The sequence below is a fragment of the Penicillium oxalicum genome, chromosome V, assembly GCF_001723175.1.
Source record: "Penicillium oxalicum strain HP7-1 chromosome V, whole genome shotgun sequence".
NCBI classification, from domain to species: Eukaryota; Fungi; Ascomycota; class Eurotiomycetes; order Eurotiales; family Aspergillaceae; genus Penicillium; species Penicillium oxalicum.
In genome coordinates this window covers 1,465,892-1,489,859 of record NC_064654.1, presented here as the reverse complement: position 1 = coordinate 1,489,859, position 23,968 = coordinate 1,465,892, and the positions used below count along the sequence as shown (strand labels likewise).

Sequence of the window (23,968 nt, the reverse complement as noted above, 5' to 3'; positions counted from 1 at the left end):
TTTCTAATAACTGTGCATCCAAATTTGGTCTGGAAACGCAATCCATACACATTGATCGAACGACGCGTTCATGTACTCCTGCCGCCATTGAGCTCACCAGGCCACACCTGAAACCTGTACCAAGATGCAGATTCTGGTAGGTCTGTCAATTGGGCATAAAGCAATGAGCCCAGTATCGCCGGAAATTGCAAAAGCGTCTAGTACAACCCCCTCGTCCCCTCGTCCCGTCAATATCTCTCTCCATCCTCAGAATAGTCCGTATCCCAATTTATTGGATCGAGTAGATTGTCATCCCTGTCTGTGCCAAATTCCACAGCTCGCTTCTAACCTACAACCTCGACATCCCGCGGGACACTTGGTCGAGATCTGGTGCCGGTTGCAGAGGTGGACAGGTGATTTTACCATCCGCTCCGATTGGGTCTCGTGTACTTTGTGTCAACGTAGCTGCACAAATACGTACGCAGTGCAGGACGTACATGTCTGCATGTACTCTAGCATTTACAACGAGGCTGCGATCTTGAGTACTTTCACAGGTCAAGTCAAAAATGTCGCCTCGAGATTGGATCCATATACCATCAATAGGATAGGCAAATTTTCCGTCAGTGACAGTACGATACTATGAGGATATTCAAGAAATGAATCGAAAATATCATCTAGACCAAAGCCTTGCTATAGAGTCCCTTGGGGCATCTGCGATACCACCCGCCAGCTTTTCCACTTGCAGTAATCGCCGGAACTACAGTATCCGAACTCTAAAGGAACGCAAGAGGGGAAGGGGAAAGGAGGGAGGAAGAGGGCATTATTCCGTGCCAGTGTTACGGCACAGTATCACTGTCCATTGTCTATTATCTATGTAGTGCACACATCCATTCATATCTGGCTATATGCTCTTCCCACTCCCTTCCCCCCCTCTAATCCCCCTCGGAGCTGAAGTGAATGCATAATGCACCATAGCATAGATGGACTAGGGTATGCACGCACCAAAGCTCAATCGACCAATGACTCGGGTTGCGAATCATACCGTGGACACACCCTGTCCTAAAGAAGGCAAAGAGTGTTCAGGAGTAAGCCCTGAAGTTAGTCGTTTTGACTTTCCCCTTTTCTCTTTCTCTCTCTCTAATTGTTTTGTTTTTTTTCTACCCTCTGCAGCCGGAGTCTATGCGTGTTTATTGCTACCTAGCGTGTTGAGGTGAGAGCAACATTGGCTCGTGCAGACCCTGCTGCGTGGCAGGGGGGGTTGTGCAGGTGGTCTGCAGAGAGGTGGAGTCGTGCAGCGGTCTCGAGGGGGGAGGGTTAGAGGCCTCGAGGGTTACTATAAGGAAAATGAATGCACGTGAGAGGAGGATATTTTAGATTTCGTCATCTTATCTAGGTAAGTTTTGTTTGGGATGGGTGATACGGGTGGTGTGATTTGTTGATATCAAGGCAGTTTGAACTTAATGCTACATTCATGTATACTAGGAGATTGGGTCGATCTTAACGGGACACTGCAGGCAAACGCGCACTGGGGACTAGAGATGGAAGGGAGGGGGGCTTTTCCTCCTCTTTTGGGTAAAACAGGTATCCATTTGATTGAAAGTGACTCTGGCGGATGTGAGAGACAACAGTAGACATGCTCGATCTCATCGATTCTCCATTATTTGACATAGTCCACTTTGATGAAGATCAGACCTTGCCCTACCCCTACTCCTACAGCAGTACTACATGAACGATGTATGTAACCCCCAGGCTTCGATTCCAAACTTGCATACCCATGGTTTCCACCCTCGAATGACCCATGTTCTAGAACAGTAGACGTCGACACTCGGGAATCGAGTCGAACCTCAAGCACGCACCAAATGGATGCGCATGGACCCCCTGGAACAGACCGTCGTCATTTCTCGGTGGAACATGTACCCCGTCTCATATACTCTTAAGCTCCAGATTTCTTTCTTTCTGCCTATTGAGAAGTCGAGTGGAGACCTCCGAAAGGAAGGGGAGGGAGAAAAGACAAAAAAAAGAGGACGATTTCCTCTCTGGTACTGAAGAATGCATTCGTCTCTGGAATTCGAGTCCCCAGGTGAATCTGGATATTATGCGATAGATCTCGAAGCGCCAAGTTGTTTCGAGTCGCGCCCGACCGAACTTGACTAAGCCACTCCCGTTTCGCCACGGCCTCTTGAGATCCCCATCTACGATTCTTTGGCGGTAATCCCAGCAAGGATTTTCTTTTTGGAAGTTTCTCGCTCTAGTCCTCAATTCCTCGGTGCTAAGCATATTACTACATGGTACGTACGGTACTTTCCACTCCAACAGTCGATCCAACCCTCCAAAAAAAACCACAGAATGCGTTAGCCGCAAATCCACTTCCAATCAAGCCTTCAAGGTACGCCCGTAGCCATGAACCCAGAAGCAGTAAATGATCATCTTTATGTTATTCAAGTCGAAACACCACTTTCATCATTTTACCCTGGTTCAACCCCATCCACTTTCTATTTTGTATCCTCACGTATGCAGAGAAAGCCCCCTCCCAGAGATATGCCCCAAAAGAAAAAAAAATTAAGCGCGGAAAATTACTCGACGATCCCAAAAAATGATGTTTTCACTCTGTTAGGTGTGTCCCCCCTCCTCTCTTCTTCACCTTCCCGCCCATTCTCTCGTCTCGGATGAAGATCGCAGAATTGGTCTAGAATCAATGCAAGTGGAACACTGTCGTATTGCACTAGGTACCATGTGGACACAAGGAAAGAACAAATAATCAGAGGGACCCCCCCCCCCCAACCAAAAACATCCCTCCAAAGCTCAGATCGCAAGGCACCCAGTCCAGTCGTAGGACTGGACCCTCTGTGCACATGCGAAAAAAAAAACAAAAACAAGATTTGGGCTAGGAGTGGTGGGTCTGAATGAGGTCATTTGCGACGGGCTGTGCCGTCTTTGCTCCATCTGTGATCGACTGGTGAGATGAGATGATGCCAGGAGTGGGTTCAAAACAGATGGAGATGAGGGATTTTCGAACCTTCTCTAGATTCTTTTTTGGGGGAGTGGTAAAGAGGGAGAAAAAAAATTGATTTGTGGGTTATGTTTGTGTAGATCCAGATTACCCTGTGGTTGTGGCTGGCTTTTTTTTGGAGGGGGGGGGGAAGGCTCTTCAATTTTCTATGGTACCTTCATGTTCGATGAAATGCTGATTTGTCCCGTCTTGGTTGTTTCATCATATATGCCTCGAAGAATTGGATCGGGTGGAGATTGAGGTTAGAAGGAACATTCTAGGAGATATTTTGAGGGAGGAATGTATGCGCGAGGGAGGGGACGTTTTTTCTTGGATAGTGTTGTGAGTACGTACGTATTCACTACAAGCATGCAATGTCAATTGACAAATTCGATGCCCTTTCGATTTACATACTCACATTGACATATATGTACGGTGTTGGTGTTGGCTCTGCCATTGATACTACACGGTACACCTATACATCGGTGTTGGCCCTAGAAACGCGATCAACCCTCACCCGATATCAAATCCACAAATTGATCACGAATGAAACAGTCTGGACCATGGATCTGCGCGCTGAGGATGATGAACAACTTATTCAGAGTTACGTCGATCGAAACTTTCCTCCCCACGACCATCTGATTGGGTACAAAGTTTGATATGCAACTACCAGGGCTGGGATACACATTTGCAATGCACCAGTCCTGCACCGTGCCACTGTAATACTAACCTCGGATGATCATAACAATTCAAAAAAAAAAAATAATACATACCGTATGTACAAGGGATCACATCTCCGGTAGATACGGTAATATGAGAGATGTGGCTGTACAGTCGATCCGCTAAATCATGAGACCAACGAAGTAATGATGAACGGGGCCAGTGGTGGATCTCCTCCCCGGGACGGTGATGAAATGGAATGGGGTGGATCGCGTGTACCAAGATTCAGCGGGTTCTGTGAGGGAATTGGAAGACTGGTGGAAAGATTGGAAGCGACTACTATGGTCGAGCACCGTTTTTTGTTTTGTCTTCTGGGTTGTTGCTGTACGTATGTATTTCTGTATTCCTGTATGTATATACGTACTAGTGGTCCCTTAATTGTAACGTGCGAGGGTTCGGAGATCGGTCAACCGAATGAAGACCGCTGCAGTGAGTTTAGAGTAGATTCCTCTCCCTCTCTCTCTCTTTCTACACTTGCAGGTGAAGTCGGGTACTTTCTTGGATATACATATCAGAGCACGACGCCAATCAGTCTTGGCCTGTCCCGCCCTGCCCGTCTGAAAAGATCTCAAAAGAGAAAATACAGAGGAAAGTTTCTCTCCCGGCAATTCGGAGAATGTTCCAGTACCGATTTCCCCAGAAAAGCTTGTCGTCTCGGGGACTCGAGTCTAGCCCGTTTTACAGGACAGACCGTCCACAGAGGACTCGGAGAATCAATAATGTACAGCACGAAAACTCTGGGCTGAATCTCGTGCCTGGACAAAAGGTCTCGATCAATGAAATCATGTTCAATGATCTAGTAGATAGGATCAATAGGACGCGACGCATGTTTTCGGTTTCTACCCCACGAATCACCGGAGACGAGCTTGTCGGATTTGCCGGGTCGAGGAGGTCCATAGGTAAAATGGGATGGAGATTCAGATCGCTGACAGAGGTCTTATTAAGATGATCCTTCCCCATCCTTTTCCCATATTCTTTCACTGGAATGGTTCGCATCACGATCGACCGATGGGGTATATACTATACACTCGCAACACGTTTGAAGTGCATTGCTTTTGTGCATGTACAGAATAGTAATATCCCCCTATCTCTATCCATCCCATACCGTATTCTCCCTCCGGTCAAGTAGAGTGGGACATTGGGGGAAGGGAAATGGTTCCCCGTGTGTCTAACGCACAATCTCCCCAGACCAGTCTAGCGGCGATGGCCCGAGCCCCGAACAGTCTGAGAGTGATGCACACGTTTCAAGGTGTGGGGAAATCCTCATAATCACAAACCCTCCCTCTCCCCCTTGTCTTCTTCCTCTTCTGTTTGGCTGACCAGAGCCCAACCGAGAGACGAGATTCACTAGCACAGCCATCCATTCCAGCTTATCGACCAGTCGCGCGGTGTGCCGACTCGCTGGAACGGCCGTGGTCGGGAAAATTGTGGGGAACAAGGCCGGGGGTCGTCTGCCCCCCCAAATCTAAACCCGAGGGAATTGGAGAACTCGTGTCTGAGCCGCTCTTTTTGTCTCTTTTTCCTTCTGAACCGGGGGGAGGGGTTGATTATTATTGAAATGGATGTCCAGTCTCCACGCCTCATCTTGATTTTGGGCACCATGATCGAGGTTCTTGTTCGTTTCCAGTCTGGAACAGATAGTTTTGCGACCTTACCGAGTCCCAATCGATTCGCACTGAATGGAGACTCGGACATTGAGGAATCAGTCTATGGACTGTACTTGCTGAGTAGCCAGTAGCGAGTGAGCTAGTCAGTAGGCTGTCATCCCTTGTAGCTCCTCACAATCTCAGAACAATACTTCAGAGCTGGTCACGGTCACGGTCACGGTCACTCGGCCGCGTTTGATCCATCTCCCTCGCACTCATACCCATGATTTCATTTCTCCTTTTTAGGAAGGGTGTCAGAAACTCGGTTCTCCTGTTGGAATTTGTTCGTGACGAAAAAGCCACTAGACCCGTCTGGGGGGGGAAGGTTCTTGCGGGGAACTGATTCGACCCCAGACGAGCTTGGCTGCATACGCCATGCCGGATGAAGTGGGGAGAAAACGGACGGGGGAGACGCAGAAAACGGAGAATGTTGGAGGTGGGCTGCATATTCATGTACGCTGATGGGATACGTCTGCCGGGGACTGGCCGAGGCGGGATTGAGGTTGGAGAAGAAGAAGGAGAAGGAGAAGAAGGTCCTGTCAACTTAGGGTATCAGTGCATCTGGTACCTGGTAGAGTACTATGAGGTGTAGCTTGTCAAAAACAAATACATCATGTAAACTAGATGGGTAGAGAGCCCGACACTCTGCAAGCCTGTTCGCAACAAAAGACGATCTCTACCCGCTCATGGCATGTCTGACAGTATTTGCTGTCTTCTGTCTTCTGTCTTCTGTCTTCTTTCGGAAAAGGACCCGAGGATACATCTATCGGTGACGCGCGTGATGCATGATACTTCCTTGCTCCGACGGGACAACTTGTGGGGTTGCAGTAGGAGAGGCGAGACGTTGAGGAATGTCTCGGTATTCCATGATCATCCTTCTTTCCCCCATGAGTCTCTCGATACGGCATCAGGGCATCGGTAGACGAATCGGCGAAGATCCATTCCCATTGGAGGAAAGGTTCGACGGATCAGGTTGACCCTTGGGTGGATATGACTAGGGGAAAGGAGGAGGAGCTCAAAGAGTACCCAGTAAGGTTGGACTGGGTAGCAGGTCCAACCAGACTGCATTAGCGTCCACAGCTTCAGGTGCTGTGAATATGCAGCCAAGACCGTGTGTGTCCCATCTGGGGTGGGCTGACCGAGAGGAGACTTTGCAGTACCGCTGGTGGTCTTCCCAGTCGGGCGGGAGCCCTAATAGCTTCTTCATTTGTACATCCGGGGCTACATGACTATGTGACGACATGCTACTTCCATCTGGATCTTCTCCTTCAAGATGCCGTCTCCTCTGTAGAGAGGCTCACAGCCTGTAGAGAATGGAAGGACTGGACGGATTGACATGGTGGTTGGACTGTCCCAAATTGACTCGGCCGTGCTAACCGACTGGATCCTCTGCAGATCTGATGGCTCACAAGAACCGTTGAGGGAAAAGAGGGACAGCCGGACATCCATGGTCACTTTTCACCCTGTCCGTCCTTGCGTTCTGGACACAACGACTAGCATGGAATTCCAAACACCTGTCCGAAACCCCCCCCCCCCCCCCGGCAAAAAAAGTCTGGGGGTGACATCTTGGAGCAAGGGGGAGGAAAGAAAGAAAAAGAGCAGGGCCTCTTAGAGGGGGACCCGCTACAGTGTCTTATCTCGCACATCGCTTAACGTCATGAGCAGGGATACCGTTTGATTTGGACCAGAAGAGGAAGAGATGAGAGAATGATCTGCCTCGTTGATGCCATGAAGAATCTCAAGGTGCATGAGGATGGGCCCTGAAAAGTCAATATTATTGCACTATTTGCAGTACTGTCCGTGACTCCGTGTGTGGATGTACCGTTTGTCCCCCTGTGACGACTCGACGGTGACCCCTGACAGGGCGACTGGGACAAGATTTTCGCCATGGTAGCTCTTTGCTTTGCAGACAAGGTTGCAAAGCTTATGATCCTAGTACGAGTGATCAGCACCCCTGCTCATGGCTTATCACCAGAGGGGAGTGGACTGAGGAATTTAATGATGGACAGCCTATTTTTACTTGACAGTTGACACAATCTTTCGACGGGCCTGAATTGACGGTCAACCTTAAACCCCCCAGGGTCAAATCCCCCCCCCCCGGTTTTGACCGACGATCGTCGCTGATAAGAGTGACACATTACCATACGTGGAAACGGGGTGTCTTGACACTGTTACACAATACACGGTTACACACTGGAACTAAATACAACCCCCCCCCCCATTAATTACACATCCTCTGGTGTAAACACGCAACCAGCGTGATTTGCTCGGAACGATCGCCCGATCCTCAGTCCCTGGGTGAGAGAGTGTAACACTACTGATCCACAGACATGCCATCCGTTCCATGTGTAATTACACACTCACACCCTCGACGCATGGACTCAACTTCATTCCAGTAAGGGACACCCACACCACTGTCCCGACCGTGCTGTTTGGGCCCGCATGGACAATCCACCGAGAAACCACGAATGGTCTCCATCAACAAACTTTTCATCTAGCAGTTCTCCTGCCCTCCTAACAACCGAGCCAAGCGCTGTCAACTGGGTCTTGACCTCAAGGCTGACCTTTTAGGTCCGAAGCCGGAGAGGAAAGAAAGGGGGGGGGGGGGGTAACAGGGGCCATAGAGAGAAAGGATGAGTATGAATCATTGACTCTTCCAGACTCTATCAGAATCATCAACCACATTACTCGGTATCGGTCCGTTCGGACCCTCCTGCGTCCCCGGTGTCCGAATCCATCGGATTCCATTCGAGCATCTTGTACATATCGATTCCACACCCAATCCTGTAGTGTGTCTACCTCAATTTGAATACCTTTGGGGGGATCCATCGACTTAGACGGTGCGAGACGGGCTCCGCTTTTCAGACACGCTTATCAGGCCTCGCCCTTTGCATTCAAGGCAATGATGTGGACCCGGGGAGGGTCCGCTTCCGTCAGAACAGGCCACAGTGAAAGGGGAGAGGACGATGATTGAATGATTGAATGGTTCGAATACGGAGTGAAGCTGCACAGTCCGAAAAAGTAGAGAAAGGAAGAGGTCCCTCCTTCGGAACCCGACCGGTCGGCGGATCGTCGCTTTTTTCGGCTGTCATCGGGCCATCAAAGATGATTCACCCCGATAGCCGTGCGGCATTGGCAGCTGGTGGACCACAACACGACCCGGTTCAGCCCTCTCCGGCCGGGAAAATCCTATAGGAGTACGGGAAACAAGCACACAGTCGGAGAGAGAAAGAAGGAGAGCAAGAGGGGAATCAAACCCCGACCAAAAAATAAAATGAAATAAAAAACTTTAAACAACTACTGACAATGCGACCGGCCCCCTCGACTCTCAGGTACTCTCTACCATCAGTCAATCTTGTCTCTCCGCTCGACAAGTCCCAACTCGGCGGGGATGACTGACCTCCGAGCGGTGGAGTTGAGCCAAGAAGTCAAATACTCAACAGTGCAAACGGGTCGACTAGTCTCAAGGGGGTGATATTGAACGAGACCCGCAGAGGAAATCTACGGTCGAGACCGATGAGCCCGTTGGAAAACCACGCCGGCGAAAAGGTCTCTTCAGGTCCGACAGATTGACCTTTGGACCATCTAGGCCAAAGGATGCTTTTTCCCGGGTCTTGTCGAGTGCCCAGTACCTAGGGGAGAGAATGAACCTAATAGTGTTCCAGGAACCTTGAAAAGATATCCCCGTTCGGCAGGTGGAGTGGTCGGGAGAGCTCCTTCAGCGATAGACTCCCGGAGCACAGGGCGTTGAGTTTGTTATCTAGTGGTGGCGAACTCGACAGAGTTTTCTTTTTAGTTTGATCCCCGCATGCGAGCTGGCAGCCCGGGCACTCATTCGTTAGAAAAGAACACGGTCAAGAAGAAATATCAATAGAGGAAGTAAAGATAAAAAAAGTCAAGTAGCCGTCAGCCACGGGCGTTAGGTTGGGGGGTGATCGGACGACAAGGAAACTACTCAAGGGAGTTAGTAACCCGAAGAAAGTCTCACCATCAAATCCTTCCGGGCGCGATACAAAGGTGGTAGGTCCATCTAGATTCGATCGTCGGCCATCATGAAACAAAAGAGATGCTCGACCTATTTGCCGCCCCCGAGGCTAGACTCTCGATGTGTCCATCATATTCGGGAGATTGTGCGCAGAAGAGAGATGCAGACTACCTATCCAATCCACCAAAATAGCCAGTGTTGACGCGACGGAGACGTTCCGTGATCCATCTTGCCTCGTTGCTATACAGACTTACCTAAGGGATGTTCAATGGGAAAAGAATGTAACCCCCCTCCATAAAAAAAAGAGATGATTCATCTAGCTTGATACGGAGGCGAGTCCGACCAGCATAGTCCTGCATGTACAGCATGTGCCCTGGAGATATACCAAGTATGGTTGAAGCAAGCACCGACCGCCAGCCCCGAGCACCGAGTCGACAAAAGAGGGAACCATGCACCACGTTGAAAGACGGGCATCTGTATTCATAGCGCATCAACTAGTGACCACTAACGGCTGTGGCGACCCTGTAAAGAGAAAAGCCAAGATGGAGTTGGGGCCTTCGGCGGAGATTCTAGAATTCCATCAGACGAGTGGTCCCTTTCCGCTCCCGGCTGGGGTAACATTACTAGAGAGTCGATCAGAGTCCCTTGAAATGGCAACACGGGGGGGGGGGGGAAAAAAGAAAAAGTGTATATTTTTTTTTCTCGAAAAGATTTCTGTTCCAAGTGCACTAGTGTCAGATCACTCAAATTTTCTTTTCCAGCAAGACTCACAAAATCGACAAGCGTCTGAGCAATTGATGCCTATATCGACTAGCACCCGAAAGCAGACTACAGCCTTAGACTGAGCCGCCAGCAGGGCTATGTGGTAAAGAGAAATCTTCTTTTCTTCCCGCATTCAGGTCCGAGATTGACCCATGGTTTGGACCAGCCTACCCGGACGTTTCTCAAGGTCTAGAGAGGCGAAGAATCCGGTTCCTTGCTGCAAATGGAAAATGGTGACCCCCTTCTTGTCCCGTTGGACTACCGTGTCTTACGGTTACGCTTGGGATCGGTCGGACTTGTTCGCTCTTTGTTTTCCTTTCGGTCGGCTTTGGCCGACGCCCATGGGCTTGGGAGTACACCGATTCTCCGGTCGGTATGAGAATGAAAATTAGTCGTATTCTGGATCCTTTTTGATAGGAGCACGTGCATCTGATGCTTCTGCTCCGAGAAGTCCCTAGTGCCTTGGATGAAGCACGAGCACATATGCCTCGATCGGATCGTGTGTGAGCTGGAAGGAGTTAGTGTGAGGCGAGTGAGAAGGAAAAAAAGTCTGTTGGGTTGTACTACGACTACAACCAACAAGGTATGGCGCCCGATCTTGCCACCCGCTGCAGTCAGGCGTTGCAAGACACGACGGCCGGTGCGTGCGTGGGTTGGAGGAGACGAACTTGGTCACACTCGTCCGGTACGAACGACAGTACATCACGTGTACGGCAGAAACTGTCTTGCAGTGCATTGTGGGCAATACCAGACCTGATCCTCGTTTGCAACGAAGAGCGATCAATCGATAAGAGGACTGTCATGACGTGGGCCTTGAGCGATTAAGAATTCTTGTCGATCTCTATGACATGCGCGATTTCACGGTTCGACTGGAGTTGTATCGAGAGAGTCGCCGGAATGGGACATAGGGTGATAACCCTTTTCGGGGGAGGGAAGGGACACAGTGTGGTGCATGGGCTACTGTATAAGTGCAGGTACCACAAGACTTCCAGGATGAACCATAGAGGTCCCAAGTTGTGTACATAATTTAACATCGATTTGCAAGATTCGCATCGAATCCATGGGTGAGGGGAGAATAACGCTAGCCCATCCGAGGCACCTTGACCATGATTGAGGTAGGGAGTTCTTTGGGTGATGATCAAGTAAGCGGATCATTTTGATCGTGGATGTGTAACTGGAACGCGAAAGAACGCGTAATTCAGTGTGTTCCGCCTACCAGCGTGCATCTCCCCTCGTTGGAAATGTATCAGTGTATCATGACCAGACGATCAGGCAAAGAGCCTTGTGGACCGGGGGCAGTGCCCGAGAGAATGACGTGACCACTGAGGGCCTCTCGTTTCCGGTGGAGAAGGACTCTGAAAGGGCCATTCGTCCAGTCCGAATAGTAATGTAAGGGGGGGGGGGGTTAAATACTGTACTGAGCGTATCGTCAAGGAGGATGCGGGGCGCAAAAAAGATGCGCTGACTGGGTACTGAGCACGGTCGAGCCATGGGTTGTTCCATTCCAGATTGACATTCCATGACCAGCTTCAAGCGGGACTTAGCGTCGGCCTGTTAAAGCACCCGTGGGTTCGCCGAGATTCAAGATTGGTTCAGGTGGGGGAAAGGGCTCGCTGTGCCTATCCTGATTCTGTCAATCTGGTTAGCGCGAGAGTTCTTGTCCTATGATCTAATCAGGGCTGGCGAACCGGCGTGGTCTGGCGGCCTGAAAAGGCGTCTATGACCAGGCTCTAGTGAACGCGTGGACCATTCATCATCCCCATTCAATCCCTATCTATGTACACATAGATCACCCTAGCCGTGGCCTGCAGACGGTGGAGAGAACAGAGAGGTTGAACGAACTCGTTTGATATGATCGGGAGGGCCACGAGGGTTTGACCTTCGATGGGTTGCCATGCGCAGATGATGAGTCTTCTCCAGTACATGGACACACAGTAATCAGTAGAGTCTTACACACAGAAATTGGTCCTTCCAGAAAACGACGAGAAGCATTCTCGAAGAGACACAGAGTGACCCGCAAACAATACAGGCCCGCATGTACAGGAGTATGCTGTATGCCCGAAAATGGAGTGCAGTCGTACACCACGCAAGGAACTCAGCCTGAGCCAGCGGACCTTACGATAGGGGGTGTCTGTTCCTGTTGGCTGAAGGAATCGTCACCTCCCTCTCTCTCCCCCTCTCTCTCCGTATGTATGTGTGTGTGTCTTTAAGCCTTGTCTCTCCAACTGGAACCGGCTGACGTTGGTACCGTTTGTCGTGTCCTATACGATACACGCAAACACTGTACCATGGAAATAAAGTGTATTTTTGACCACCAATCTGCGCCGGGCGCTTGTTATCACCTCCAAGTGTCCAATTCCCAGCCAGCAGCCCTTGGCCATCACGTTCGGCCGGATGGCGCGCGATTTATTATCGTGTAGTTCATTGATCAGGTTGTTCCTGAGCGATCGTGAGATTCTTAGCTCAACGGATGGAAGCTCCAGATCACTATGGGCTGATCCGATTCAAGGTTTTTCCATCTGGGATAGAGATAGTCTGCTAAGCCTAATGTTCCTTTGGTCGATCTTGCCACCGGACGTCACCGAATGAGAATGACCACATCCTGTGTCGGTCCACTTGATACCACTGTTATCGACCCTCCAAGGTCCTGGGTCGCAGATTTCATTTTCACACATGAGCGAAGATCCTTCTCATGTACCTCTCAAGTTCGATCGCTCATATGTAGCAGTGCAGGTCATGTCAGCCACAAATTACTGAACCTTCGCGCTCGACTAATAAACACCCGTGAACGTAGCGCGAATACTAGCTTCAAGTCTACTGCACAATCTCTACTGTAGCGACTAGTTGAGCGACATACAGGGTGGCTTCATTGCGTTGAATAGTGGTTGTACATGCTCCTCAGTTTCTCCCGTCCCAATTTTACATACACGTGACCATTTCAAAACAGAAACCGAAAGAGAGAAGAAACCTCCCCCTCCCGTGAAAAAAAAAAGCGCAGAAAGATCGGAGCTTCGACGTCGGTCGATCGACGAATTATTCCAGAACTCCTCCCGCCAAAGTGGGCCAGCCTCCTCTCATGTGGGCTCACTGCTCCACTTCTTCTTTTTTTCTTGTATTTTCTTTTTTGATTCCATTTCTTTTCTTTTCTCCCCCCAAATTCCTTTTTCTTTTTTTTTTCTTTTTCCTTTTTTTTAATGAAAAATCTGATTTTCATCATTTTTCATTCCTGGCGTACAGTCGGCCCCCTCCCGCTTTCCTCCCTTTTCCTGTCTTGGATGACTGGGTATCCATTCCACCCCTCTGACTGGTCCACCGTCGCAGCCGTAAAGAGTACCCTCTGTGTCTGATCCTGACGACGACCTGACTATATCGATTCCATCATTCCCTCCCTCTTGACTCTCCACTCCACTTCCACTCTTCCAACCTGGACTGTTGTTTCTTCCCTTTCTTACACTCCCTCACAACCATTTTCACAACATTCCTGACTTCACCTCTCATCCATCTGTCACCCTTTGACATCCGCCTTCTATATACGCAACCCGCTCAAGCGAAATTACCCACGAATTATCAGCTCACGCTCTCCTTCCGTCCCTCTCCCTCTCTCTTTCTCTCTCTCTCTCCGAGTGGTTGTTGACCTCTCAACTCTCCCATGAGATCCCACACTGTCCAACGTCTTACTCACCAATAACGTTGTTCCTCTTCGAACTGGCCCAATCTGGAGCCTCGCCCAGCACCACGAAACGGTTTGGTGAGAAAACGTTTCCAGTTCAACGGTGCTCGCCGAACAATCAACGCAATGCTCAAAAAGAAGTCTCTCGCTCCTGCCTTCTTTTGGAACTTCTCACCATCCACCACACCCGAACTCTCTCCTACCTCGTCGGACAGTGACTCCGACGAGGACATGGAATCGTCTGGCTCTCGACCGGTCAGCCTGGCCGTCTCGGCGGGAGCCTTTTGTCCCATGCGTCCGACCTTGAAGGAAGTGCTGGCCAACACTGCCGCCCCGCCCTACACGTTATCGGCCTTTATGGCGTATCTGTCGCAAAACCACTGTCTCGAAACCCTCGAATTCACCATGGAGGCGAGCCGCTACCGAGAAACCTATCATACCCTCTCGTCCCGTACCAGCCCCGACGCCTTGACCAACCCCGACTCCCGTGAATCACAACATCTGCTTATGCTCTGGCAGCGATTGATGACGGCTTATATTCTCCCTGGAGCGCCTCGAGAAGTGAATCTGTCAAGTGAAGTTCGGGATGCCCTGCTTCGATACGGCGATGTGACCGTCCCGCCGATCCCCGAAACCCTCGACTCGGCGGTCAAGCGGATACATGATTTGATGGAGGAATCGATCTTCTTGCCCTTTCTGAACAGCCAGGCAGTCTCGCCGTCCGTGGAGGCCCAGGCCGACTCCCCGATCAGCCCCGACGACGTCATGGATCTGTCGAACATGTCTTGTGACGATCACTCCATGAAGTACTTCCGCTCCCGAACGAGACGCATCTCCCCTCAATCTTCCTCCAAGGACCTGTCCACAACTACGGGTCGCTCAAGTAGCACGTTTGGTGCCATGCATGGGTTGGGAAAGCGGGCGTCGGGTGCTTTGCTGAGTCCCTCTGGAGATTCGAGCACTCCACCGCTCACAGACGATTCGACCTCCCAGTCAAGTCCGACCATCGAGGAACCGATGACCCCTCCTACAACGCCCCCCGCCAGCGAGCCTCATCTCCCCATCCAAAGTCCCAAATATCGTACCGAGAATCCTTGGAAGAAGATGGGTCTGAGACTGGGGTTCAAGAAACGCTCCGGAGGGAGTAATGGCAACTCGCGCGACCCAAAGATCTTGGGCATGGACGATTAAAAAAGCTTCCTTTTATCGTCCACATCTGATTACACATGTCCTCTCACAACACGACACAACCACCACCACCATCATCATCATTCATCATCACCAGAACCTCTCCTGACCGATATTCACTTTCTCCTGATCAACTCACCTCATCGATCCTCAACCTCGCATGAAATGTCCCCTGCAAAATTTTCTACCACTCCGCCCCCCCAGTCCCCTCGCACCTAACATGAAACGCATCTCACACGACTCGGCTTGACTCTATTCTGTTAGCGTTCATTGGCGGTGTATGAGAGCATGATGCATCGAAAGCATATGAACCCGGCGTTTATTTTTCTGTTTTGCTTTTCCCATCCCACATTTTCTCGATGTCTTGCTATTTTGCCACCAGCATTTACCAGTTCTCCTAGCGAGTTCTGACCACCTGATGCATTCTTTTTGTTGGTCCTCGTCGCTCTCTTGTCACCCGAGCGTTTACCACTGCCCGCGGCTACAAGTCATGTGTCCAAGGCCAACGGAAAGACAACCACCCCACACTTCATGTCACCAACTTTGATCTCATTTTTTTTCATATATAGAAGCTTGGATGAAGTTTCCTCCAGAAACTCTGGCTGACGACGGCGCGTTTTATCTTTGTTAACCTCAATCTCCCACATTTTTCCCACCCTTGAATCATCTGCTGCCTGTTCAGCCACACTTTTTGCGATCTTTGCATGATGAAATGTGTCGATCAATTGCTACGATAGGATGATGCTTGTTATATCTTTTTTTTGGATCATATACAAATTAGACTTGATACCCCGATCTACATGCTTCCAGGATCTTTTCCATAATGTCGTCCATTCATTGAGTCTTGGTTGATAAACAAGGCCATCAGGACCAGGTAGTAGTCTTGAGTCATGTCGATACAGCCAGGACCACATAGGTTTGTCAAGATGATCATCTCAAAAGAAGCAGTCTGAGCCATCGACGATGGGCTACATGTGTACTACTAAAGGAAAGTCCGCCATACTTCATCCATTTCTCGGGCTCTTCTCGCCTGTGACTTCGAAAACAACGAACAATGTATTCCAAGGGCGGCCCGACATTGCAATCATCCTCGACTCTATCATTGTAACCTCGTTCAATCCAAGATCAACCTATTCCCACCTTTGATCTCTAAAGCTCCCACATCCAGCTCCCAACCACTTGCCCGCAACGCAGCCAAATACCCTTCAAATCGATCACCCTCGTTCAGAACCTTCAATGTATCCGCCACACAGCGAAGAATTTTTTCACTGATCTCCACTCCGGACAGAGAGCCCGTCTGGTTTGAAACTTCCTTCACCAGCGAAGAAGCATCCGGATCAAAACCCATGTACAAGACTCGAGCTGCGAGGAGTGCATGCGCCCAACCCTTGAGCTGATCTGTCACGGCGCAGTCCTTTTTCAGAAGAATCGAGGCATGCCACTTGGGGGACGAGTCTCGATACCACCGTGAGCCTGGGTAGAGGAAAAGGATGTACTTTTCGTCTGCGAACAGATTGCATAATGGTGTCATGGGGATGGCGCTGTAAAAGGCGGTGCTAGCTTTCTGGTTGATGTTGATGGAGGGCGAGATGGGAGTCGCTGGGACGTAGCCGTTGGCATGTTTCAAGACGGCTGCGAGAGAAATGCCAATTTCTGCACTTCCTAGCTTAGCGACTTGGTTTCCGGTGGGAAGAGAGGATGTCCATGTAAGCGCGTTTGCACGGGGGAAGATGCGTTCTTGGGAGGCCACTTGTGCAGGTGTAAGGATCTTGTGCGGTAGTGGTAGTGGTGGTGATAGCTGGGATGGACGTGGAGAGGTGCTGGTAGATTCAGAGTTTCTCTGGATAGTCGTCTTGTCCGAGTCACTTCCCAAAGAGCGCCGTTTATCTAGTGATTGGCTCAGATTGGGATCCGACTCGAAAAGCGCGGAGAAAATGATGTTTGATCGTTGTCGGTTGAGACTAGTCATTTGTACGGATCGGACGGCGGCGTAGTTCATGCTGAGATGCAGCGCGAGGAGACCCAGTAGAGCTATCCAGGTGGTGGTGAATCCTGTGACGTGTGAGACGACCACGGAGCCGACCTAGGTGAGTGGCATTAGAGAGTGCATTAGTCTTGATCCCCCATGGTGGTCAAGCGAGAGGGGGGGAAAACAGGAGACTGTGTAGATCCGAAAGCAAGAAGTCTACTTACCAGCATGCCTATCAACGAGATGACAGTCTCCTGAGACGAGTCTTTCTGCTTCCGATGTCAGAATTTGTCCAACCTTGTCTTGTCATGATAGCCGATGTGCACTGAACCACCATTAGAGAATCATACCGCATTGAGTTCCGCGAGATTCCCCCACTTGGCAAAGTGCGCGCTCAGACTAGCCTTGGAACTGCCCCCTGCAACACCGCAAAGTGCACGTAGAACGCCTGCTGCACTGAGGATAGACACACGCATGACACCGGCCGGGACCATGGGCGAAAGACAGTCCAGGATCATGGCGAGGTCGTTGAACACGTCTGCAGCGAGTCGATAGGTTTTGCATTCTGGCTCGAGAGCCGTGCCGACACGGTGGGCGAAGAGAATGGTTGCAACACGCCCCGACGTATCTTGCAGGATGTGGAGGAGCAAGGCCGAAGTTGGGGAAGCGTCTGCGTTACCGACACCGACCCCTGAGCGTTGAGTTGGTGTGATTAGTGTTGGGCTGGAGAGGAGCAAGCGAAATCAATCTATAGCCACCCAAAGGAGATGCGTGGTTTCGCGTAATGTACCTTGTAGCACTGCTCGAGAGGAGAGGAGACCAGCTATTGAGCTGCAGAATGCTTGAAGGGAGTCCTTGTCATTCAATGTCAATTGCTGCCTTGGAATTTTCTCGTGTACTCAGATTGCATCACTCTTTCCGTCATGAAACTCACAAAGACTTGGTACCTTTCACAATGGATAAGCAAAAAGAAATGGGGTTGAGGCCATCTGGCAAGATGGAAATGGACAATGAGCCACACTTACGGTAGGTAATCGTCGCTCACGCTCTGTGGATATCCCGATGGGAGAAAGACGTCACGAAGGTAGGCAATGAGAGGCCGCGAGGACCACCGAGGCGAGTTGTGTGTCCGTTTCTATGCCCACAGACATACGGTGAGCAGGGCCTCGAAGACCGACCAGTTCAAAGTCTGTGACAACGTGTGCAGTAGGATGCATTGACATTGCTCGCATCAATCTTCGTGGAGATGAACAAAGCGATGAAGAAGATACCGTCCGTCGGGATCGAGTCGCAATCGGATCAACAGACAGGGAGACAGGGAGACAAAGAGGCAGGCTTACTTCAACATCCACCCTTTCAGTTGTCAAGGACTGCGACTTGAATGCATTATTTTCCGAAAAAATGTACGACACAAGATCAGTGTCAGCTTCATCGGATTCGGAGATCACCAGCCTTGACGTTGGCTCCATGTCCGATACCCTCATGGCGTGAATGGAGTGTGACGGGAAGATTGGTTACTGGTGTGGTTCGAGGTTGGTCGAGTCCAGGTCGGAGTACCGACAGGGCACGTGCGGGGAAGACCACGTTGCTTCGAGGCGCTACGAATTCAACAAGCAGCGCCGACTGCGCCGACGGAGATGGAAATTTTACGTGGGTTCTGACCAGAGAATAGTTTCATGTGCTAATCAAACAATCAGCTCACAGAGCTGTATACATTGTGTGAGGCATCAAGAAACAAGAAAAGGCAGGCATTGGTATCCAAGACCTTATGTTCACATCATTTCCCTGCTCTCCAGGGTCAATGGGAAACCGAATATGAACTGAACAAGGAAGAAAAAGAAAAAGAAAAAGTTCACGACTGCTTTTGCGCTAGCGAAGAAGACCAGCAGCGCCCAAAAATCACCACCAGCGCCGAAATGGGGAATAAAAGATCAACAATGGATCGAAGGGAAGGGGGTATGACGATGATCAACCAGAAATAAGTCTCATTTGCCGTTGCACGACCGCTTTGGTTCTCGATGCCGGACGTGATCCAGCCCTCGTGCGGATGGGTGGTCAACCGAGTGGAGAGCGCACAGGAAACATGCTCCAGTCTGTCGGAGATGGTGAATGTGCTCCCGCGCACCCACCGCCCGACTCGACTGGATCTGAATCTGTTTTGATTGAGAACCGCGATGGAGTGTTGGGTGAGGAAAACCCCAACACCTCGTAGCGTCAATGAGAAGGAGAAAGTGAAAAGAGTCGTGCTCCATCGCTCATGGCATGCGTAACATCAATGCGAATATATAGAGAAACGCCGCGATGAGCATCGCTCTCCTCAGAGGGTTTCTTTAAGCGTACATGCTCGCACCGCCGGTCTCGATCGCCTCGATCTCGGCAGCGGTCCACGGCAGGCGGCCGAAGCGAGCGGGCAGCTCCGCACGATCGAAAAACTCACCCGCCTTGGGCGCGACCGGGCCCAGGGCGGCACCGGGCTGAGCGCCTACGCGACCGCTAAACTGAGCGCGGCCGAGGGGGCCGTGCTGCTGAGCCTTAGCGCGGTATGTAGCGAAAGAGTCCGGCAGAGCTCCGGTAGGGGAAGCCGGGTGCACACGAGGGGTGTGGTCGACGGACTCTAAAGAATTGCAAGGCTTTGTCAGCATTGAAGTCCAAGGTAGACCAAGTACGGTGAGGTCCCAAAAAGTCCTGGGGCCCCGAGCGTCGCGTCGGCAGAGAAAGTTCACGTACTGGGGACGGATCGCTTGCCCACGAAGCGGATGAGAGGAGTCCGGGCGGCGTTGAAGAGAGTCATGGAGGCACGCATCTTGTCGGGAAATGTAGAGACGGGGATGAATGTCAAAAGATGAAGAGACTGGTTTTTTGGGTGGAGGGGGTTGGCTGATCGAGGGTCACGGAGGACGAGTGTGGTGTGCGAAATCCAACGGGCCCGGAAGTATCCGAACCGACCCAGTAGCAAACAGGGCGTGTACTGGGAGAGGAATTGAAGGGAGAGAAATTGACTTCACACTTGGCAAATGAATTCGAATTGACTGCAGACCGTGAAGAAACAGACTGAAAGGAAAGGTTGTCGTGATAGTGGAGAGAGGAATGGGAAGAAGGTCGAGAGATGAAGGAGGGGGGTGGGAAGAGAAATATGGAAGAGCAGACGCGCCGTAGACGAGTCTGCAGGATCAACCTTCAGGCTCCGAGTCGTTCGGGTGGTTGATCAGGTAATCCACCAAGTTCCGCGGACTTCGGAGTGGGCTGCGGGCGGACAGCGGACGGCGGACAGTGGACACGGCGCCGAGGGGGTACAACTGGACGACTGCTTGGCCAGTCACCTCGAGGCGCCTGCAGGCCCGCGGGGGTCTGGTGAACTCAGCGACTACGCCACTAAACCCAACCAGGCAATTCTTGCCTGAACTTGGGGAAGAGACACTCGGGACTAGGCTGGTTCGGGCCTAACCCGTTCGGACCCGAGCAGCCGCCGGAATGGGGGGTATGATTTGGTCTTCAGTCGTTCCCACTCTGAACCTTGCAGATGCACATCGGTACTGTACCTTGGTTGCATGATCTTGAAACACATTTCGAGTAGAGGGCCTTCTCTGCGTACAGTCCAAAGGGACGCTGACGGGGGGACCCTGCTGATCACGTGGGGTGGTACCACAAACGGTCGAGGAGGAACGACTCGATGAGATGGTGTGATCCGGGACGATGAACCGCTCGGAATCAAGACCGGACTGGCGCCGACTAATGGAGATTTTGATCTGAATACAGAATGGTGATGGGCTCTCGGTTGGACTCTTTGACCTACCCGTATAGCACATGACGTGAGAGAGAGGGAGAGAGGACGGACTGGTCACCTCTGAACATCCTTCTCGCTGAATAAGTCCCTTGTCACACCATCATTAGCAAATAGAACCATACTCCTGAAGCCAGGGAGATCAATCGCACCATAGCATTAGTGCTGGTCAACAACTTCCGGGTGGGGGTGGGGGCTGTGCAGATCGTGCTAAACGGTTCCCTTACGCCTAGTGCTCTGTGTGTGTATGTACTAGATAGACGGGAGTCGACCGCGACTCGCGTCTCCGGGGATGGGTATTTTGACTGCGCTCTCAATGGCACCCCGACATAGATGTCAAGACGACTGCATACGCCCGTTGCTGCCCTGTTGGTGAGTCCTGTAGTGTCTCAAAGTTGTCAGAGGTGCTGCCTTGGTGCCTCCTCATGGACTGATCCCCCTCATCTCCTCATCCGCGTGTCTCCTCACTTCCCCCATCTCTCCTTTTGCTTCTTCCCCGCACATTTTATTTTATTTCCAACCAGGTTACTCTGACCAATCCCAGACCAAGAAAACTTGCTTCGCATGTACTGCTTTGGACCTATGAATATTGTATAGAGTTTCTTATTGCTTCAATGAAGACACCAATGAGTCGATGAGTACATATGACTGCTGTACACTACACAAACTACATTCTACCGCACATTCGCCAGCAAAAAGGACTGTCGTCTTTGCATCAACCTGCCAAGTACGCTCAATCATTGATATGATATTTCCTCAATGGACTACTTTATGGCCCTTTTGCACCACTTTTCCCGTGCCACCTCCTTGTCTGTTTCTGCATCTCCGGTGAAGGAGGCCCAGCCAGACCGTGCTGTACTTTTTTCCACTCTGTTAGCAGTGAACCGTCGCCCCAAACTCCGGGATGATCTCCGATACCCCGGCGGCCGGGGTGCAGCACCAATCAGCCACGTCTTCGGCACTGGGCCAGGACGGGGCATGCAGGATGGGTTTCTTCGCCAAACATTCTTTCCCCACACGGAGAAAGTTCTGCGAAACTTGTGTCTACTCAAAGGTTCTACTAACGCGGCAGCAAGATGTTCTTGTAATTCGTAGCATGAGTGGACAGCTCGGCTGATTGGTTCAAATACTTGGCGAGAGGATGAGAGGATGACGTACTTGGTCTCGTGCGCATTACAGTATCTGAAAGAGAGAGAGAGAGAGACGTACCTACAGATAGATCTGTCGTATATGTGCTTGGACAGCGGATACTCTAGGAAAGACACACAGCATCCGGAAAGTTCCTCATTCATCATCATCTGGCAGATCACCTATGAGGGGAAGGTGAGATGAAGATCGCTCGGCCGAGATTTTCACCGTGGAGAAATGAGAACGGGTCAGAATTCCTTGTCTCTGTACCGATGTGTAGGACTACTAGGCGATAGCCCGTCAGGCAACCAAGGAGGCCGAGGAGGCGTCAGGAGGCGTGAAGGGTGAGCCACTGAGCACTGCCTGGGCACAACCTGATTGTAGGCACGCTCTGCCAGCGGTTAAATGTGAGTTGAGCAGGTACCTTTCCATCTAGACGAGTGTATTGGTGGCTCCAGGTGGCTTGGTGCACGGGTGCAGTGGAAGATTCACATTACTCAATTGCCGACAGACTCATTACCTGATCCCCTCCTGATAAGGTGATAAGCGGTGGAGACCACGCCACATGGGAAAGCTTGGGCCCTGACTGAACTCATCCCGGATTTACCCGCTGTCCCCTTCCCCATCCTCAGATTATTCTCCAAGCGCAGCTCGTTAGGGCTGGTGCGTGTGGTACCGGTGCTTGACCCCATCCGTGGAGCTTCCCAAATAAGACGATAATAAAAGAAATATGCACGAGCTCCTGCTCTTCGCCTCGGTCCCGGTCCACCAGCATCATGAGCTCTTGCAGCAGCTGGCGGGCCTGACGGCCATGCAACCTCGCCACGCGCTGGAGCGTCGGCTCATCTTCAAGGCCTTTCGCAAGCCCGGCGTGATCACTGGCCGTGTGGGTGGCAGCCAAGATCTGCAACAGGCCAATGCGGCTGATCTCCAACGGGTGAACAAGATGCTCAACGGGGGCATGTTCTACACTCAGGTCGTGGGCCCCGTCTTGGAGAAGGATTTCGCGGCCGCGCCATCCAACATGCCCTCGTCGGAGTCGGATCGCGACACGCAGATGGCCGGGATGGAGGACTCGGGACCACCTCCTGCGGGACCGTCAACCTCTGACACAGCTGCCACTGGATATGACTTTGACCAGCAGCCATGGAAGCTGGAGTTTAGAGACATCCCCGAAGCTGCGACGCGTTCGGCCGTCACAACGCGGTTGATGGCTAGTGCCGCCCTGCCTCGCGGAAACGTCGAACCATCGATGAATGCATGGGGATACGGGTAAGTGCACTTGGACGCCGACTCAACTATCTAAAGAGTGTACGGAAGCTAAACATCATTCTGACAGATTCGTGACGGAGTACCTCGTTGAGGGCGATGTCTTCATCCACAATGACATCGTGATTTTCCTGCATCGCATCCTGCACTACCCAGCAGGAGAGAGGGAGCCTCGGGAGCCCCGGCGAACCCTGCCCGGATTGAAGGAGATGGCACCGTTGGAAAAGACGGGCAGCTATGTCCTCCAGGCCTCTATCACTGTTCAGGATGGGAGCAACCAGGAGACCATGAAGATGGCATCTCAGCACTTGCTTGGGTTGCGGGAACAGCTCAAGTCGGCAGTGCGGCTGGAACCAGCGGATCGCCTGTCCTTGGACACGCGGGCCAAGTGAACCATCTTGGTATCTTGCTTGTACTTGACGTTCCTCTTCGACACAAAGAGAAGTCTGCGTGTCGGCTGTCATGGATACCCGGAGAGGCAGCCTCCATTCATCCCAGCCTGAAGTGGAATTTGCCCACAACTTGTCACGGTGAGCAGGTTTCATTCTGCATTTAGCGCACCATTTGGGGAAAATAAAATCAAAAACAAAATGCAAAATGCAAAACTCTCTGCAATCTGGTTCAGATAGCTAGCTCTATCTGTCTTGCGTGGTCGGCCACCCTCCTTCCAGTAGATCGATACGTAGCTGAGGTAGCCGGCCCTGATTAGGCAATGATGGAACATGTGACTTCGTGCAACCTCCGGCGCGGTCTGGCGCGTCTGAAATGGGGCTCTAAAAGATCACTGGATTCGACGGCACAGCACCACCCTCACCACCCCAGAGCTCCAACCATCAGTTTAGCAAATCCCTTTCTTAGCAAACTGTACACAGCATTCAATAC

At 51.2% G+C, this 23,968-nt stretch overlaps 5 protein-coding genes across 5 annotated transcripts; 3 read left to right on the top strand and 2 right to left on the bottom strand.

Annotated features, from left to right (window-relative positions):
* Positions 1-4,673: 4,673 nt before the first annotated feature.
* POX_e06594 (uncharacterized protein) lies at positions 4,674-4,817 on the top strand (the record flags this gene model as incomplete). Its single annotated transcript, XM_050115412.1, has 1 exon — positions 4,674-4,817. One exon carries the CDS (start codon positions 4,674-4,676, stop codon positions 4,815-4,817), a length of 144 nt encoding a protein of 47 aa, XP_049967872.1.
* A 9,060-nt stretch (positions 4,818-13,877) lies between these two features.
* POX_e06593 (uncharacterized protein) lies at positions 13,878-14,942 on the top strand (the record flags this gene model as incomplete). The annotated part of the gene is made up of 1 exon (XM_050115411.1): positions 13,878-14,942. One exon carries the CDS (start codon positions 13,878-13,880, stop codon positions 14,940-14,942), a length of 1,065 nt encoding a protein of 354 aa, XP_049967871.1.
* Positions 14,943-16,053: 1,111 nt separating this feature from the next.
* Positions 16,054-18,131, bottom strand: POX_e06592 (uncharacterized protein; the record flags this gene model as incomplete). The annotated part of the gene is made up of 4 exons (XM_050115410.1): positions 16,054-17,022; positions 17,133-17,177; positions 17,259-17,599; positions 18,062-18,131. The coding sequence occupies 4 exons, from the start codon at positions 18,129-18,131 to the stop codon at positions 16,054-16,056; spliced, it is 1,425 nt and encodes a 474-aa protein (XP_049967870.1).
* A 1,107-nt stretch (positions 18,132-19,238) lies between these two features.
* POX_e06591 (uncharacterized protein) lies at positions 19,239-19,711 on the bottom strand (the record flags this gene model as incomplete). Its single annotated transcript, XM_050115409.1, has 2 exons — positions 19,239-19,522; positions 19,636-19,711. The coding sequence occupies 2 exons, from the start codon at positions 19,709-19,711 to the stop codon at positions 19,239-19,241; spliced, it is 360 nt and encodes a 119-aa protein (XP_049967869.1).
* A 2,836-nt stretch (positions 19,712-22,547) lies between these two features.
* Positions 22,548-23,478, top strand: POX_e06590 (Mediator of RNA polymerase II transcription subunit 18; the record flags this gene model as incomplete). The annotated part of the gene is made up of 2 exons (XM_050115408.1): positions 22,548-23,089; positions 23,157-23,478. The coding sequence occupies 2 exons, from the start codon at positions 22,548-22,550 to the stop codon at positions 23,476-23,478; spliced, it is 864 nt and encodes a 287-aa protein (XP_049967868.1).
* Between the last annotated feature and the right edge of the window lie 490 nt (positions 23,479-23,968).